The sequence below is a fragment of the Gouania willdenowi genome, chromosome 16 (assembly GCF_900634775.1).
Source record: "Gouania willdenowi chromosome 16, fGouWil2.1, whole genome shotgun sequence".
Lineage (NCBI taxonomy): Eukaryota > Metazoa > Chordata > Actinopteri > Blenniiformes > Gobiesocidae > Gouania > Gouania willdenowi.
Genome location: NC_041059.1, coordinates 20,198,469 through 20,218,205, shown reverse-complemented (window position 1 = coordinate 20,218,205; position 19,737 = coordinate 20,198,469). Strand labels below are relative to the sequence as shown.

General features: G+C 36.8%; 1 protein-coding gene across 1 annotated transcript in view; it reads right to left on the bottom strand.

Annotated features, from left to right (window-relative positions):
* LOC114477864 (CUB and sushi domain-containing protein 3-like) overlaps positions 1-19,737 on the bottom strand; it is a 243,390-nt gene that overhangs the window by 133,666 nt on the left and 89,987 nt on the right. Inside the window, 12 exon segments of the mRNA XM_028470524.1 lie at positions 243-399; positions 1,201-1,370; positions 2,198-2,386; positions 3,401-3,616; positions 5,622-5,738; positions 9,542-9,730; positions 13,313-13,500; positions 16,486-16,624; positions 16,863-17,057; positions 17,935-18,261; positions 19,035-19,217; positions 19,467-19,579. Of these exon segments, the coding sequence (XP_028326325.1) occupies positions 243-399; positions 1,201-1,370; positions 2,198-2,386; positions 3,401-3,616; positions 5,622-5,738; positions 9,542-9,730; positions 13,313-13,500; positions 16,486-16,624; positions 16,863-17,057; positions 17,935-18,261; positions 19,035-19,217; positions 19,467-19,579 (2,183 nt within the window).

The window sequence follows — 19,737 nt, the reverse complement described above, 5'->3', positions numbered from 1 at the left end:
GACAAAACAAGTAAGGAAAAGGAAAATGAGTCGGAAAAGCTCTTTTTTTGCAACTGGAACACCATGCAGTGTATAATGGATATCCTGCCAGTGAAAGACACAGTAAAGCAGGATGAGGGTTAATTAAAGCTTTCTTTTCATCACTGCTATTTAAAATGCTTGGATCCTGAAGAGAGGCTAAATTTGCTCATTTGGAAAGGCTTTGGGGCCGATCTCCCCCAGGGAAAGGAAATGTAACTTACTGTAGTATGAGAGCCGGAACCCTGCTGCTGTCATCTCACGGTCAGAGTAGAATTCAAGCCACAGATTGTTAGAGGTGCTGATGAGGGACAGACCTTGCATCACATTGCCTGTGTAGGTGCCAAGGAGCTGAGCTGCGGCATCCTTTCCATCGTATACCTTGATTCAGACAAAAATAAAAAGAATGGAAAGGCTTGGTTGCATATATTACATTAAATATTAATAGCAGAAAGAAAAAGGGAGCGTTAACATGCGATATATCTCAATTCATTGAAGAAAAAGGTTAAAAATAAAAAGGCTTTTCTTAGTGCTTTTTAAATGAAACATAATGTATGTTTTTTTAGCTTTTTTATATAGCTATTTCTGACCTACTACTCAACTATCTATGCTTTTTGAACCCATTCCTTACACACTATTGATATTCTGTATTCTCGTTATCTAGAAATCATTAGGAAATTCTCCATTTCCAATGCTCGTAAAAAAAATGCTCACACAAAGACACCACTGTTTGCACAAATCCATTACTAGAAACCCATATTCTGGCTACAATGAAGTTAATTGGAATATTAGAAAAGACATCTGCATCGCGAGAAGAGAGGTTCCCAGCTGTGATGTAATGACTGCAGATTCATTTACATCACAGCTGTCGCGCTCAAATAAACTCCCCATAACACTCGTGCACAAAGACATTCATCTCTTCATTTCTTTAAAGAAGCTAATGGTATAACTCGACCTTTGCTCAAACTTCTAAGGCCTTAATCTTAATCTTTATTTCCACACAATTCCTGCTGTGTCACAGAGCTCACACACGAAAGGAAACTTTGAGGTCTTTCTCACGCAATTAAAAAAAAAAATCATTTTTAAAAAGACGCAAACCGAATTTAGAGGCACAAGCTTCATTTCGTTCATCGGTTGCATGCTTTTAGTCAACAACATGAAGTGATTGTTGTTTGTCTTTACCTTCAGGACGTCACCTTGAGCAAGCTGAAACGTGCTGGCAGTAATGTTGATGCCTTTGCCTGTTTGCACCTGAATGCTGTACACACACTCGTGGTTGTTTTCATAGTTCATTGGATAGTTTGGAGACAAGAGAACTCCTTCTCTGTTTGAAACTGTGGACCCACACTCCGCTGTGGGAAGAAAAAATGATAAAAACAGAAACAACAAACATAGTCAGTTACACACAAACAAATGACTTCAATAAAAGGTAAAAAAAAAAGCTTCGTTATTGTTGGACAGAACAGTGTGGTAGGATCTTACTAAAGCATGATTGACAATCCTATTTAAAAAGTGTCCACATGCTTTTTTTTTATTTTATTTTACTTTATAACAGTCAGGAAAAACTGGCACTATCAACAAGTATAAGTAGATCATTAAATCTTCAGGGTATAAACATTCTCTTGCTTTCTTGGTACTATAAAAAAGCTTAACATTGCTTTTCAGATATAACTATTCTAAATCAAAAGAGCAAAGAACAGATTTTCCACTGCATATTTAAAAGCTTGTTGATTTATATGAACTAAATCCCAAAACATGCAGGACTGCCACCCTCAAGGAGCAGAATTGCTAACTGCTGCTGTCCAAGATGGGTTTTTATAAATAGGTGAACAGAAATACAAACAAGACAAAGATTGCAGTTCTGGAGTCCCACTCTTAAAATGTGGATAATGTTGTTAAAGCTGATAGATATGCAATCAGTGCAGTCGGGCTGTCTGTGAAGGCCAAAGTACTGTCCTCTGTGCAAGTATCAGTTTAAAGAGATCTGGAATTGATTCACTGCGTCAGATAGCAGTTTTTCACTCGAAATCTAATTCCACAGTCATTAGGTATCAAGTACATTCTTTTACATCTGACTAAAACGGATCAAAGGGCCGACTTCAACTAACACTGTTGATGTTACAACACACACATGCATAAACACTGAAGGAGACAGAATAAAAAGCTGCTGACCACGTACCCACACACCTTGGCAGAGGGGCACTCCACATGCGCCGGCCACCTCCAAGGCACATGATCTCCTTTGCCCCCTGTAGACGGTATCCTGTGTTGCAAAAGAATGCCAGAGAATCACCGATGCCAAATCTAGAGCCACTGTGGCGGCCAAACCGAGGGTTTCCGGGATCCTGACAGGGTTCAAGATTGTATTCTGTAAAAAAAAAGCAAAATAACAAGATGATCTATTGGCTCAATTTTATGTGAGATTACTGAAAGTTATTAAAATGAGTTCTAATCAGTAAATCCATGGATGCTAATCACAGAGCATGCAAGGACGAACACCCACTCAGAAAGTAAATCTCATTACTGCACAGGATATGCTTCATTTCAACAAACAGCAGGAAAATATTTAGCCAGAATGCACAAGAAGTAAGACACACATTCGCTCTGTCTCTCACTGTACTTTATCATGTTCCAGCTTCGGTCACTCTCCTTCTCGCTCACTATCTCCCCGCCCTCTCCATCAACCCGACTCATTCAGTGTCCCCATCCATCTCTCTCTCTCTCTCTCTCTCTCTCTCTCTCTCTCTCTCTCTCTCTCTCTCTCTCTCTCTCTCTCTCTCTCTATCTCTCTCTCTCTATCTCTCTCTCTCTCTCTCTCTCTCTCTCTCTCTCTCTCTCTCTCTCTCTCTCTCTCTCTCTCTCTCTCTCTCTCTCCTCTGTTGATTCTCTATTCCTGGATCTCTGGATGTGAGGCCCATTATTTCTATTACCCTCCTCTGCTGTCTCCTCTGTCCTCAGGATACTGGCTCACATGTCACGCTTTGATGATCGCTCTTATCATGGTCACAGAACCAGAACCTACCTGAACCCCTCGTCTCTTAATTATCCTTATTTGACCATCAGAGGCCTGAGGTGAGGTATACAGTAAGCCATGTGCTCATTCTGAAACTTCTAACATTACCGTATATACGTAAGAGGTCATCTCTTCTGATCCTATCAGTGGAGTTATAGTTTTATCTGCCCACCGAATTCTACTCTTTCTATCCAAACCTCCAAACTCTGAATCAGCTCTGCAGTGCACTCTTAGCTTCTGCCTCCCACACAGAATTTAGAACTGTCCACTTTTACCTATGCGGTCTGTACTGCTATCCCATTCACTGCACTGCCTCTCTATAATCCTCTTCCTACAGCCTGGACACCACATAGACATATGTCTTCATACCTGAGTAGGAGATGTTAAATCCCTGCAGTGATATGGAGAAGTCTGAAATGAAGCGTAGCTGGGCCCTAAAGTTTCCATACAGGCCAGCATTGATTGGTGCTGGCCTCTCCGAGCCAGTAAGTCGAGCCAATGGTTGAGCAAAGCTGCCATTTTCAGTTAGTAGAAGGTAGTCATGAAGATCCTCCAGGTGAAAGGAGTGAAACATGAACTGGACACCTTGAAATAGAAAAATATAACAGTGCGGTGTGGTGTGTTCAGTGAAAAGCAGAAAGTGTCAGTGACAGACAGCCTTAGACAGAATACACAATCCATAACTCTGCTGTATTCTGCAGCACCTGGACTGAGAATAGGAAGTTTAAAATTGCAAACCCAGAGAAAAACCCCTGCAATAACCTGACACTGCATGAATAGAAGTGAGTTCTAAAGGTTATAACTGCGTCTATAAATCTTACAATATTAGGGATTTTAAGCTGCTTGGACATGCTTCAATGTGGTGAAAAACTACACTATATAAAAGTTGTTGTTGGGAAATAAAATTGCGATAAAATTTCTTCTAAAAGTGTTAATTTTGTTGACTAATTAATAACAAACGCACGTGATCGAAATCTATATTACTAATTTCATCTAATAGGGTGAAATCAGAAGTCATTCGATCATGTTGTCTTACCTATTGATCACCATCCAATACTAGATTGATAAATGCTAATTTAATCTTTAAAAAAAAAATATATATATATATACATACATATATTTTAGTCGACTATAGCTGTAACAGATTTAGTCGACTAAAAAACAGCAAACGTCATTTCGTTGACTAAAATTAGAATCATTTATAACTAAAATTGTCCTGATGACTAAATTTTGATTAAAACTAAGTTGCATTTTAGGTAAAAGACTAAACCACTAAAACCAAACCACTGTCAAAATTAAAATTCTATTAAAGACAGCAAAAGTGTATATTAAGCTCAGCTTAGGATTTCTACATTTTATGCTACTTCTTCAGCATCTAACTCTTTTTAAACTCCCTGTAAAACCAATTCAATACCTCCATCTCTATTTAAACCATGATTGCTAATTGGCTGCTGATAAGCAAATCCTGGTTTTTTTTTACTTATTGATGCCATCTGTTGAACTGATTTAAAAAAAACGTGGTTCTTCTCTTGCAGACTGCCCCAAAAGGCTTTAGAAATGTACGTAATGAAAGAATTGATTAAACTCTGTCAAACAATGAATTATTTTATCACTTATTAAATCAGATGCTCAATTATTTAAGATCAATGCATTGAGAAAGCGTTGCTTATATAACCGTTTTGCTGTGGAAACAGGACAAAGTTGCAGACTGCAGCTAAAGCTATGTAGATATTACCCCGTACTACTAATACATCGAGAAACGGTAAAAAAAAAACGTTGATGGCCCTTTAGAAGTGACTTGAAAACATGTAAAGTTAAATTTCGAATTGTTTAAACTTCCAAAGATAAAACATTTCCAACTATTTAATTGACAATTACAAATTTTCATTGATCCAGACTTAAGGAGGTGTTCAGGTAAGAAGTTGTTAGCGGGGCAAAGGATGACTGTATAGTGACTACAAGGGCTCGTTTCAATGACAGATACAGCGGTTTCAGTGCAAAAAAGTAGAAAATTGGCCACTTGGAAAGAAACAACGGAAAATAAAAAACAATTATAAACAAACACAGCAGGGGATCTACATTTATATAGGCAGATCATTCACAGCTCAGTGAGTCAAGAACACAGACTGATCTTTGCAGAGCAGAGTCTAAACGTTCATGCTACGTCAACAGATTCAACATTGTGCGACTTTAAATAGGTAGAACTAGTAAAACCGCTGTTAGCATAAAGCAACAAATTGAAATAATTAGTCTAATTGAAGAACACACGAGGAAAAGAAAGTTGTGTTTTAAACAAATAGCTGCATGGTGTAATGATATTCATACAGAAGCTTTGGCCAGTCACCAGTTATGAAAATTAATTATCTTTGCCCGAGTAAAATATATGCTGGCTTCGATTTAGGTTAGCGGACATCTTTAAATACTAATTTTGTCACTGTGCCGCCTACGATCACTAATCTTTGCCATTATTCAGATGATTAAATAAGTGTTTTGTTCCTGCTTTGCTGTACATAAATTGTTGCATAACCACAATATTATGCTATAATCCAAGGAGATTTGTATCTTAAACACAGTCACAGTGTTGTTGTACCTTTTCCATGGCTGACCTCCACTGTCCATGTACAGTTAAGAGAGTTAGGGTACAGCTCTGGGAAGCCAGGTGATAAAATAATCCCTCCTGGTCCTCTGATATCTCCTCCACATGATGCTGTATCAAGAAGGAAAGAAAATGACAGGTAACTAGTGCTGAAGGGGGAAAAAATGAAAGTTGTAAATGAACCAATAAATCATTCACCTAAAGACTGAAAAGAGATTTACATGAATAATGCATTCAACTTGTACCACATTGGGTCCTGAGTGTTTTGGGGTTTTTTACCGGTAACTCTGCCAACACAGTTTTTCTATTTTTTCTCTCTTTAAACTGGCCCTACTGCCTCGCAGAGCAATAAATTATTCATTAATTCAGCCATCTATCCATATGTTTGAAGCCTTGAGTTTCTTTAATCAAACCACAGACAGAAATGCCATTTATCAAAGATAATCAAAATCCACAAAACAAGGTAAATGGGGTGAATTTATGGATTACTGTATTGGATTATTTTTAATCAAATCTAAAATAATACATATCTGACATTTCTGCCAATGCAGCAGCACTATGTTTTTTTTTTTCCACTGAGCCCATGTGAAAGAAGGGAGATGTGAAATGTTGATATGAGCAATAATTTAAAAAAAAAAAAAAAGTAATATTTCTCTCACTCACAAAATAGTAAGTGATATTATTGAATTGCCAAATAGTTATTTATCTCAGATAAATACTATAGCTGCTGCACAGCAATAGTCAAGGACAATTTTAGGCAAAACAAGACAGCAGCTGTTAATGTGTAATAGCAGATTTCAAACGACTGAATCCAAATCCAAAAACGCACATATTGCATCTAGACAACATGAAGATGTTGGTTATTTGTTTCATAAAATGATTACGGGCTCTGTAAGTTGAAAAACTGAGGTCCAAAAATGCCATTTTTGCACTGACTCCAATTGTTTGTATGAGGGCAAAATTTAAAACGCTGTAAAAAAAAATTAAGTTTTTAGAGATCCAATTCTTATATTTTCCAAACATCATCTACAATGACTCCAAAATAGGAACACTGAAAATGTATTTAGCAAGATTTTGCAAGTATACTGTTGACAGTCAAAAATGTTGATGCACTGTAGGCTCAATTTTTGATAAATCAAAAATCTGTGTGGACAGTTTATGTAGGAAAGTCTGAAGATGGGCCATACTGTAGCTAATTTGGTGTCCAATAATTGAGGGAGGAGATAGGTTTAATAAGTTTTACAGTTTTTTTTGTTTGTTTTTTTGGTAAAAACAGAGTAATGGAAATCATAATTATCGGTATGCTTAAATATTAAAAGGTTTCCACAGTATTGGTTGCTACAGTTTGGTGAAAGTTGCAAATCTGTAGCATGTACGGTTGATTTTGTTGTGATGTTTTAAAAAGAGGCTCGTTGTAGTGCCACCTTTACGTCTATTGGACTGTGTTTGTTGTTCGAACATTGGAAGGATTTAAGAAAGAAAGAAAGAAAGAAAGAAAGAAAGAACAAGCAGGATAACAATAAGTTAGATGTCCTGCCCCTAATAACAAGATAAACCCCTCCCCTTATTGACTGCTGGTGTTGGGAGGTTAAAGCTAGATCTTTCTGAAGGTTAACTGATGTAATCACCTATTGTTTAAACAAATTGCTTTAAGAGGAAACATCAAAGGTCATATAAACTTCTTCCTAATCATTGTAAAGTATATAGAATTAAAAATGATCCCAATGCAACATAGAAAATTTGGATTTGCTGTCCTTAAAAAAAGATTCCCAGTTAAAAGATCAAAAACTTTGATTTTTACACCCTCTTAAGGGTGTAAAGATCAAAGTACAGATTCAAAGTCCTGAATATCAAAGATGCTGAGCTGGCTGGGGCTCTCAACCCTTGAGTTTCTAAGTTAGCATCAGGACTGAATTTTTCCCCGACAACAAAATTACATCAAATATTTTATTAATGAGGCAAAATTACATAAAAAAATTAAAAGTTTTAGGCTTGGCAAAGGATCTAGTCAGTACTCCCAGAGCTGAGGCATCTGGAACCATCCTACTGCACATCCAGGTAAGTAAATACATTAGGATGATGTTGTATAACAAAAGCACTGTATAAGGTGTCCTTTTTAGGCCTGAAGTAGAATCTCTAAATGCCTCCATTAGAGAGCTGGGTAAATCATTACTGATGAGGATCATCTGTGGTTTGTGCTGCAAATACAAAAGCCACAGTTGTGCAGGATGCTGCAAAATAATAAGCTGTAAATGGTAATAAATAGTGCTGATATGTTGAAGTTAATAAACACTATCAAAGATATGAGAGCAAAAACATGCTGGTGCATCTGCATTTTAGTCGAGTGTAGTCTATCTTCACAAATGCTTTATTTATAACACCAAAGTAACCAGTTTACTCAACCGCTGCTTGTAATAGAGGGATGAAGATCACTTTGACAAAACGCAAGCTTGCATTTGGTCTGCCTAACCGACTGTGGGCTACGAGTGCAGAGTTACTGTATAATGGTGCGGTCATCATCAGTGTGTGCATTAGGGCTGGATGATATGGACCAAAAACATTTCTCAAAATGGCAAAATACAGTACAAATCTCAATACTTTTAACTCAATAAAGTCTGACCAGAAAGACAATTCTAGGTTAAATTTGCTGATGAAAAAAGACACACAGGCACAATTATTAACACAAACAGCTGCACAATATGTGCCACTTTCGGCTTTTTCTTCTGTAAGGGACAGCATGTGTGAGTGAGTTCTGTAATGTGGCTTGTTTAGGGGAAGACCTGGGTTAAGATTCACTCAGAAATCCATCTAACTGTGCTTTTCTTGTTGTTCTGAGAAGTAACGAAAGCAGTGACTATTAAAAACAAGTTTTTTTAAAGGTGCAGTATGTAGAATTTTCAATTTTTAAATATGTCTAAAATACCTAAAATAAAAATTTGAGTGTTAAGAAACATGTCCCTAGCTGTCATGCCATATGTCATGTGATTTTTTTTTGAGACTACACAGTTATATATACATTAACAAATATTGCCGGCCCGGCCAATCTGTAGTACCTATTTTCCACTGGTTGGGTGAGTATAAGCCTATTTACAGCAGAGCCATCCCTCAACTAGGCCATTTCTGGTAACCAACATCCATCAAACAGATAAAAGGTGCACTACCCGTGAGGTTTACAACAAACAAACAACTGCTTAAACATCTTCACTCATGAACGCTGACGATATACATCGGCCCGCATGGGTGTAACAGAGAATAATGTCACCTGTACATTCAGTGGTCAGTAATATGCCACCTGGTGGTCAAAGAAATTGCTTGAAAATCTCACATATTGCACCTTTAATACAAAGTAACCTATAAAAATATGTATCTCAGTAATATGGAAAAATTGTAAAGAAGGACGCTATTTTACTGTACTCTATGAATAATATTAAATACTTGTGTGATGTGATTTGTACTGTGTGATTGTATGAATAAAAACAAGTTTAAAAAAATATAAATATATCTCGATGTAGGCAATATTGTCATTTTCTAAAATAGGAAACTCAATATATTATAAATCACCATATATTGCCCAGCCCTAGTGTGCGCTTGTGTAGGTGTGTGGGTGTTTGACAATTTAGTTCTGTGCAGACATTACTGAGTTAGGATAAGAATTATGGCTTATTGTTGAAGAATCAATGCAGACACTCATCTATCATTAAATACTATCTGCAGGCTAAGATCAAACACACCACCACGCTGAAGTCATTAAGACATTTCTTCTGTGTCAAGTAGAACAAGACAGAACGACATTCATAAAGTGGTTGAATGACTATTTACAAGCTCGAACAGGATGCCAAAAAGAAAGAACAAATTACTTGTATATATGCTTTGATCACCTGAGCATGGTATGAGTTAATAATGAGAAGACATACCATCACAGGAGGGTAGAGGGTGGCTCCAAAAGTGGTTATTTTCACAAACTAATGGTTCCTCATGGCTCAGTCTATATCCTGGATCACACTGGAAGGAAACTGTGGAGCCGATGGAGAGGTCATGACTTAACCGTTGGCCATTCACAGGAATCCCAGGGTCCATACAAGAGTATGTGTCCAATGTGACCACTAGAGGAAAAAAATAGAAAGAAAGATGTACTTTTTCTGTTTTGTTGTTGTTTTTTTTAAACACAGTTAATTTATTCTCTTCACTTTTACGTGAACATTTTTTTTTTTATTATGAAGCAATAGAAGTTAATTACTGCAAACAATAAACCCAGTCTTACTGGAACAGTCATTTTCTCCAAATTACATCAGACTATATTAACCTATTTACATAATAGAAGTACAGCACAATCTGCATATAAAACATGACCTTTACGCAACAGTAAAGGAGTCAGACTGCATGAAACAGCAATTCTTATTTTTAATGATCGCTGAAAAAATCTCATCATTTAACAATGGTGTGCGGATAGGATTTTAAACGTGATTGCAATTTATAATAATAAAAAAAGTGTGCTTGCATTACATAAAAGGTGAACTTTTCACATAAACATGATTTATGAAAGACATTCAGTGACTTTTTAAAATATAATCTTCATAAAATAATTAAACATTTCAGCTCAACATTTAAGCATGTGCAGCATGTCAGACTGAAGACAATCTGAAACAATGAAAAAGGCTATAAAAGGTTGAGTTTTTAGGACTATTGAAATGTTAATTTCTGGTCTAGTGTTCTTTATATGTCCTCAGTCAAGCCTTAGTTGGTGTGTGGAGCTCCCTCTGTAATCACCAGAACAAGATTTTTTAAAGAATCCAAATCTGTCTACGTTTTCTTTTTAGAATAAAATATGGTATTTTAGATAATGAGGGCCTGTCAGACATCATGATGTTCAAAGATATCATAACCTATATTACATCTCACTTCTTATTGCATAAAGAATATTTTCAATAACGGGAGTTGGAGAGAAAATGACTCTGATAATTCTTCCTGTCAGGGTGTTGCTCTACATACACAGCGGTTTATTGAAACATTTACATTTCATACCAAGTTGGCTTTTCGAATGAAGCATAGAAAATGAAACCAAAGAGAGAAAAAACACTTTTTTGTTTCTATTTCCTTCTTCTATCTAGGGCATCCTGTAAATTTAGGCGTCTCTGTTTTTTTGTTTTTTTTTGTTAAAGGTGCAGTCTGCAACTCTTGTAAAAGTGACTTTTTATTATATTTGCTAAAGCTGTCACTATGTAAGGACAGCCTTACATCAAACTAGTAGTTTGTGTGAAAAAAAACAGACTCATTGAATCCCCCGCTGCTGCTTCTACTACTGCCTTTGGCAGATTGCCAGAATGCACTGCGACTGAGCAAAAATAACCAATCAGAGCCAGGATTATGTTTGATGGACTGTCTGACAGCTGTTGCTCACAGGCCCCGCCCCTTTCCCGGGCTGGAGCGCCATCTTTTATACAATGTATGGTCTGGAGGAGTAGAAGATGGAATTGGTGACTTTTCTGCTTGAAAGGTAATTACTGCTGCTGGATTTACATTATGTTTGATTTGTAATTGTTACACGAGAACTCTGTGGTGCATGTGTTGTGTGTGTGCACGCAGCAGCTACCGTTTGAGCTGCTGTAAGTGACACTGTGTCATAGCTACTGCTAGATTGGTGTACTGTGTGCACATAGAGAGAGAGAGAGGCACTGCAGTAATATGCTTTTAACAGTGCATGTTATATTACTGTGATGTTTCTGTCTGGTTAACATTAGCTTGTTAGCTCCTCTGAGGGAGGGACTTTGGAAAGTTTGGAGGCAGAGCAAGAGAGCAGTGGGGAGGGACGGGGGAGAGAGGGATCTGAAAGTTGCGGACTGCACCTTTAAGTGGATCATGCACTTTAAACCAAATAGGACTTTGTTCGTTATATAACTTATACCCATCTTATTATTCTACACATACTCAAATAACATAAATACTCATCAAATATATTTCCTCCTTTCCAGTCGGTTAAACTAAATCACAATAACTTCACCATTATGAGTAATTTATTTGCTTAGGAGATGCAGTTTATCTGCTGTGCCTGAATAAATTAATAACTTTAGTAACACTGCAAAACATTAGTGATAAAACACAGCATAGCAAAGCTGTACAGTCAGTTTTATTAAGTCACTGAATTGTGCCTGCAGTGCAATAAAAAGACAGAAGCTTTGCACTTATACATCTGTTTTAGAAATACCCACTTTTTTGATTTTTGCCTGAAACTGTTTCAAATGTAGAGCATGCATCGATCATATCGTGGTTCTGTCCTTGAGAGTTTGAAATATGAGTGGAAAACAAATCAACTTCATCCATCTCATACCTAATGTAGCCCAAGAATAAGAAGTTACGCTTTGCGTCGGACTTAACAGTATGGAGAAATATAGGCCTATTTGGTAAGTATATTTCGTCTTTTCAAAGGTAATAATGCAATATTTTAGTGCCTACTTCCATTCACAGCATAATTCAGACCTATTGTCTATTAACCAATTTTACAAATGAAGTAGGCAGGGTTTCTCCAAGGCCTTTCAGAAGAAAAAAAAAACATTGGTCCTGAATAGTGCATAAAGAAGCTAATATTATATTACTGTTATTGCTTTTCAATAGGCTCATCAACAAGAGAAATGCACCCGAGAGCAAAAAAACAATAAGACAAAGGCTCTTGTGGTCTGCTTTCAGTCAATAATACAGAGATAATAACAAAGTCACTCTCATAAATCAAACAGAAGTGACAGAAGTAATGGTGGTGGTACAAACAATAGTAAAAATAGATTGCATTTGTTCACAGTATTTTTCTGTCAGGTTCTTCAAACATCACAAAACCAGGAGTAATGATGGATTTGGAAAGAACAACATGCAGCATAAACCTTCACTACCATATACTGTAACTTTAGGGACAAAACAGAGTCCACGTCTTATGGTGAGGTTACCAGAAATCATTTATCGGTTTATATTTATTTTACAAAGGTCTGTCCTATACTAGTCAGGCACATATACAAAAGGAATTGATTTTAACTATAAACAGCTCCAGTTTTTAACACATTGATCTGCTATGGATAAATTCTGAGGACTTAAACGTTGTAATCTCTAAATTACCAACAAAAACTAATTGATTATTATATCAAAATGCAGTTTGTTGCATTTGCATTGACAATGGACAATTGTGGAATATCCATATTTCAAAACAGGCAATTAGGTACAAAAACATCAATGCATAGTAGAAATCTTTAAATTTCTATCTAAATGTAATGTCACTAATGTACACCTTAAATAAAAAAAAAATCCTTCCAAAATTAATTCATATTTTGAATTTAACATCATTAATCGGTAACCGTTAACAGCCCTGATGTTGAACGTCCCATGCACACAGTGTAACGATCATAAGGTCATCTGTAAAGCCATTCTAAAATAGAATGATGGAATTAATTCAGCGATTTAACAGATTTTTTTTTTTAAAACCAGCAAAGTGTGTTTAACTCTTCCTGTACTGAGTAAATCAAAAAGTTCATTAACGCATTCCCCTTTAACAATTTCTAAGGAAAAGCTTTTGGAATCGTCACACCAGGTATCAGATAAATTCCCATTTAAATGCACATCCTTCAAATAAACACTTTGCATGAGCGAAATTCAAACTAGTGACTGGTGTGATTAAAAGAAAATAAATAAATAAAACAGGCACTCACCTTCGTAGAAGATCTTGAATCCACTGTTTGAGCGACTGTTATCGGTTGTAAACAGTAGATAGAGAAAGTTACTGCTACTAAACAAGAACTGAGGGACCTGGGATCCGTTAAAGGAGCCAATCAGAGGAGACAGCAGGTTTGGGCCATCATGGACTTCCAGAAAGTCATAGCTCAGTTCAGTCTGAAACCTACGAAGTTAAGTCAAAGTTAAGTGTCGATGTATAGAAAATACTGATATATTATAAAAGAAAAAGAAAAAAAAGTAAGCAAAACATTTAATACAATAATATTAAATTATTAAATGATGGTCGTGGTCCTAATGTTTCCCATCCTAGAAAAGCTGAAGTACAAACTGTAAAGTGATAGCACAAATGGCAGGAAGACTGACACTGTTAGCAGAATAGAATAGAATATAATAGAGTTTATTGTCATAAATACAAGTTTAAAAAAAAAAAAAAAGGTACAATAGAAATCTTGTTAGCGGTGGAGAAATTGTGGATTTTGTGCTAATTAAGAAGTGTTTGAATAATTATACAAACACATTTTTGCAACTATAGTGTGGGGAACGGGCTGATTTGTGGTGATGTTTAGATGACTACTCAATAAATCCTCACTCATTAAACAAAATGAGTTGAGACAAATAACAAAGCTACATTTTACTTCCCTGAAGCAAAACAAGCCTTTTTTTGAACAGGCATTGCAAGGACACCTTCTAAATGCATGTGTGCTTCTGGAAGGGGGAAAAAACCTTGTTTTTTTTAGCTAGAAATGTAATTACGAGAAGTTATAATAGTATATTAGTATAGTTTTAAAGTAGTGAGAGATTATACAGTAATTGTCATGAATTTGAAAATATTACAAAAGACAATTCAAACCCTTATGGACAACCACAATAAAATAAATTATTGAAAAATAAATAAATAAAATAAGAATGCAAGGAACCTAGTGGGAAAATAAAAGCTTTTTACTGATGCACAAGTGATAAACACTGTCTGTCAGAACTTTATTTATACTCTCACAGCTCATTGTTTTTCCTTTTAACATATTTATAGAATGACCCTGAGTGTATAAGAAGAGCTTTTTTGAACATAAAGCATTACCATGAAGATATTTCATGTTGCAGGAAAAACTTAAGAGTAACAGGGAACTTAGCATTAACATCATTAATCAGAAATAATTGTAAATATAAGTAACAAATTATACTAACATCTAATTGAAAGATCATAAATACCACTGTCTATTGTGGTATTTTAAAATTCAAATTGAAAAAAAAAATATTCACTTAAGTTTGATGGAAATATATTTCACAAACAGCCCTGGTCGATGCAAAAGATTAATTTTGGCTATATCATTTTCAAGACCAACGTCAACATTTTCTTGAGGAGGCGAATCAAGAACAGCTGAAGACTGAAAGCTGATCAACATTCTACAACTGTAAGTTTATTGTTTAACATTCAAAAGGCTTCACAGCGATGAATGGGGAGGTGAATGTAAATATATTATTTAGGGGTGGGACAAGAAATCGACATGTCCATAATCGTCTTCCTTCCACGCGAGATATGATAATCAACATGATGGCGCTAACTACTATTTTTTTTTTTTTTTTATTTAAAAAAAAAAGTGTCAGCATTTTCACAACAACTAAGGATGTTTAAAATAGATAGATGGAAACACAAGCATAACTACATAGCACCGGGGCCCAGGCACTGTACGGTGCCCATGAAGGAAGGAAGATTAAAACATTTTCATTGTGAGTGAAATAGCACAGGGCAGGTCGGTAAGGTAACGCATAGTGGCTGATATGGAAGGGAGAAATGACAATTTGTCCAATCACCTTGACACCTGTCAGTCATGATGAGTCACGATGACTCAGTCAGCAAGAAAAGAAAGTGGCGCGTAAAAGAGGAAGGAAAGAAAGGAGCAGGATGAGAGTGAAGATAAAATGACAGGTTCTTTACTCAAACCCAGGCAACAGTTAGCGTCCCGTTTGAGGCTAGCGCTAGCTTGTCATTTAGCTCCACTGAAGCGCACTCGGTGACATCATCAACATTACCACCATGTCTCTTTGACTGTAGAAGTTTTACTCTGCCTCCTGATTCCAAAAAGAAAAAACAAACTACATAATAGCCATAAGATGAGCTTTTAATGGGTGAGTACAGCTTCTGTTTGTTTTGAAGTGGGAATTAAACCTATAGCAATGCACTTGTAACCTCATATGTGTGAAATATGTGAACCTACTGTCTATGAACCTGGGTTGATTCCTAATTTTTTCGCAACCTTTAAAATAAATTTTCTCTTCAGAAAATGAAAGGTATTCGATCTATTACATACAATACAGATTTTGGATAGTTGACAAAAACTAAATTTGTGAAAAATTTGGTCTTAAGATGCATTTAATGAAGAAAAACAGTAAAAACGGATTAAGATCTTGTAATAAGAAGGACGTTTCACTCGCTGTGCCTGTGTGTGTCCAAGTGTGTGTGTGTGCGTGTACTTGTGTTTATGGTGGGGGCACCAAAAAAGTATTTGCACTGGGGCCTATCACCATGATGTTACGCCACTGAGTATCATTATGCAAGATTGTGATTGTTACAGGCCCTTCTTAAGAAAGAGTTAGGCAAACTTTAAAAAGCAATGGCATTTAGGGGGAAATAACAGGGTGAAGGGGTTAGAAAGGACAGGATAATTAATTTAGTTAGAAACAAAAGGCCATGCTGCTTTGCCTGACTTTTAAAAGGCACTAAAATTGTTCTGCGTTTCATCTGATTCTGTGTTAAATTATGTCAAACTGACACTAAATCACAGTAAACAAAATGAGAAATTCTGCACTTGACAGTGTTGCATCTATTTTTCATCTTTGAGACAAATATTGCAATGTTCCATTCTGTGATTATCTTCCAATATATCGATTATCATGAAATCACTGCATCGCGACATCAACAACATTGTGCACCATGTATAGTGTATCATATCAGATTTTGAGGCACCCAGCAATTCTCTCACAGATATCATCTTTGAAAGTAAAGTCAACTTATGGGTATTTACAGTGTAGTAGTCGTGAGTGTATGCGCTTTAAAACATGCGGGTATAAAACAAAAGGAAAGATGTGTTTCTATAGCTTTTGTTTTGTCTTTCTCTCCACGCATGGATTGTTGCAATACTGTCATACAAACCTGTCAAAGCTAATCTTGATGGAACGCCCTGGCTCGGCCTCAACGACCCACTCACAACTCAAGGAATCCTTATAGTATCCTGGCCACCCCGGGGAAAGAATGACTCCAGCAGGCCCAGAGTAGTGCCCTCCACAAGGGGCTAGACAGGAAAGGAAAGGAAAGGAAAGGAAAGGAAAGGAAAGGAAAGGAAGATTTTGAATAGTTGAACATTATGATTCACAAATTACAGATACACCGTATAACAAATGTCAACATGGCTTCTGTTGTGAACATCCCTCCCTCTAATCTGTAATTATACGCCCCATCTGTTTTAAACTCAACAGGTGGTTTCTATTATCACCAAACAAATATGTATCACTAATATGATTAGTATCTACCTTCACATTTGGGAATGAGACCACTCCACATGACCTTGCCATCTTCCAGGTGACAAGTGATGGTGTTAGCCCCCTGGGTTTTGATGAAGCCCTGCTCACATACGACAGAGATGGAACTGCCGAGCTGGAAGTTGTCTCCAAAGCGTCTGGCATTTATTGGTACGCCGGGGTCAGGGCACTCATTACGCCCAAAAGCTTGTAATGAGAAGAAACAGAACATGTTGTGGTGACAAATGTTCCTATGTGGATGAGAAATGGGACTGTGAGTGATAAGAGGGATAAGGACAATGGATGTAGCTGTCTGTAGGAGAGGGAATAAACTATAGAGGTGTGTTTGGATACCTGAGGTTGACAACAGCGCTTGTCTTTAGAGCTTGTTGTGGCTTCATTAAGAGAAATAGTAAATCACAATGGCTTTGTTTAAGGCAATAAAGCGTGAGAATACGGCACTATTTTCCCTTTTGTAAAGAATGCTTTGTGTTTGTTCCTGTTATGTTCGATTCACACAACACTGCCATGGATTCCCTGCATAAACCTTAAACTTCTGTAAAAACACATATCTATTTTACCTTTTTCTGTTGGAATGTTTGTGGTTCCTTTTTTCTAAAGGTGCCAACAAGGAAAATGTATTATGATCAATCAGAATAGCTTTGTGAAGAAAAACCTTCCTTGAAATCATGGTTCAAGGTTCAAGGTTTTTTTTTTATTGTGATTTTCATGTTTCCATAAAAATAAAATGTGTTTCTCGGGGCCAGCAGAATACAAGAAAATAACTATTTACCGAAATATAGTACAATATAAACATAGTACAACCAAAATGAATAATATAAAGAAATAATAAAGAAAGTACACACAAGCACAGTCAAATAGAAATGCAGATACCAAGGCAGATGTTAGCGTAGGCTTATTGTTTGTAAGTCTTACAGCTTCTAGAAAGAATCTGTGATTGAAAATCTTTTCTATAATCCAATCTCTTTTATATGTCATTTTAACATGCGTTGGATTGAAGCAATGACATCTAGTCATATCAAAGTGTGGGAGTGTATGATCATTTGAACAATCCGTTACTTACTACTATAGGTGATGTTGAAGCCCCGCCCTGACATGGAGTGATCAGCTTGGAACTCCAGCTGTAGTATGTTGCTGTTGGATGTCAGATGGGAGGGGACTTCAGCCCCAGAGAAGCGTCCTAGCATAGTAGATCCTGACTGATCCCCATCTTTGATAGTGAGGAAGTCATACGGTGGCTCTAAGTCAAAGTCATTGAAGGCCAGATGGATCCTGGAGCCAGGGTCCGAGATAATCAGCCACACACAGTTCAGGTTATTTCCATAGCCTTCTGGGTAATCGGGAGACAAAACTGTGCCCATGGGTGCAGTAAAGTTGGAGAAACAGGGGACTGTGGGTAAAATAATGGATATTAGTGAACAAAAATAGCCTAGATATATTGTCTATTACAGTGGTTCTCAAACTTTTTTGGCTCAAGTACCCGATTTCTCTTATTTATGAATCCAAGCACCACCTTTGTCTGACTAGAACATTAGAACATACTAATCTAGATCATTTCTATACTTTTGTGTATTTTGTTGTTGTTTGTCTTTTCTTTTTATTTTTCAGTATATTTTTCTCTTATTTTGTGTTTTTGTTCTCATTTTGTGAGTTGCTGATAGTATTTAGTATGATTATCATTTTTAACAAAAAAATTTAAATTTTCATTGATTTCATTTGTTAATTTTCCCCTCTCTCTCTCTCTCTCAAGTACCCCCTGTAGTGCCATCGCGTACCCCTAGGGGTAAACGTACCCCCATTTGAGAAACACTACATTAACTCTAAAAAATACACACAAAAAAACTCTCATTTGTCACATGGCCAAAACCGTTTCAACCTTTGAACTGTCACTAAACAGGGAAGACCACTGCTACCTTGGGTGCTGAGGGGACAGATTAATTACCGGACCCAAAGACAACACAACAGGGTGTACGTTACTTTCCACTCTAGTCAAACACGAACAAACGCTATCAATTTCCCTCCTTTACCTTGGAAACCCCTTCACTGCCTGTTCAATTAACTGCTCTATAATTAATCCTCTAATAGCTTGGTGTCACCGTGAACTTTCCAAGCAAATTAATAGTTTGGTTCATTGTCATTTAAAAAAATATGCTTGTCACTCACATATGCAGATGGGGATGTTGGCTGACCACTGGTTGTTATTCTGGCACGTTATCATCCTTTCCCCGATGAGCTCGAATCCAAACTGGCACTCAAAGCGTAGAACATCACCATTTAAAAACCCACTGCCCTCTTGGTAGCCATACAGAGGTGTTCCGGGGTCACCGCAACTCTCTTTATCAATTTCTGTGAGTGGATTGGGAAATAAACGGTTGGATAAAAATGTGAAGGATTAAGTCAAGCCAAGCACTGTGAGGCACTTTGACTTTATCTGTAAACGTCCAGTTGAGACTGACACTCCGGATGAAAAAGTTATTTTTTTTAGAAGGAGAGATAAACAGAACACAGAATCAATGCTTAATAAAAAAACATTCAGAGTTCAGACAGACATGGTAACAGACAGCAAGAGATGGTATCAGTTCAAAACTCAAGTACCTTTGTAGTTGATCTTGAAGCCAATGGAGCCCACACTCTCATCAGACTGGAGATGAAGCCACATCTGATGGGACATGCTGACAATCAAGTCTGGGACAAAGCTCCCTGTCAGACTGTAGATGGGGAGATACAACATTCACACTGCGATTAGGATACAAGTGTCAATTTTTAAGTCATCACAAAAGATTCCCCTTTCTCTTTTTGAACCGCAAATCAAGTTGAGAACTTTTTCAGGTAGCAACATATGCAGCGCCATGTTCATGGATCTGTG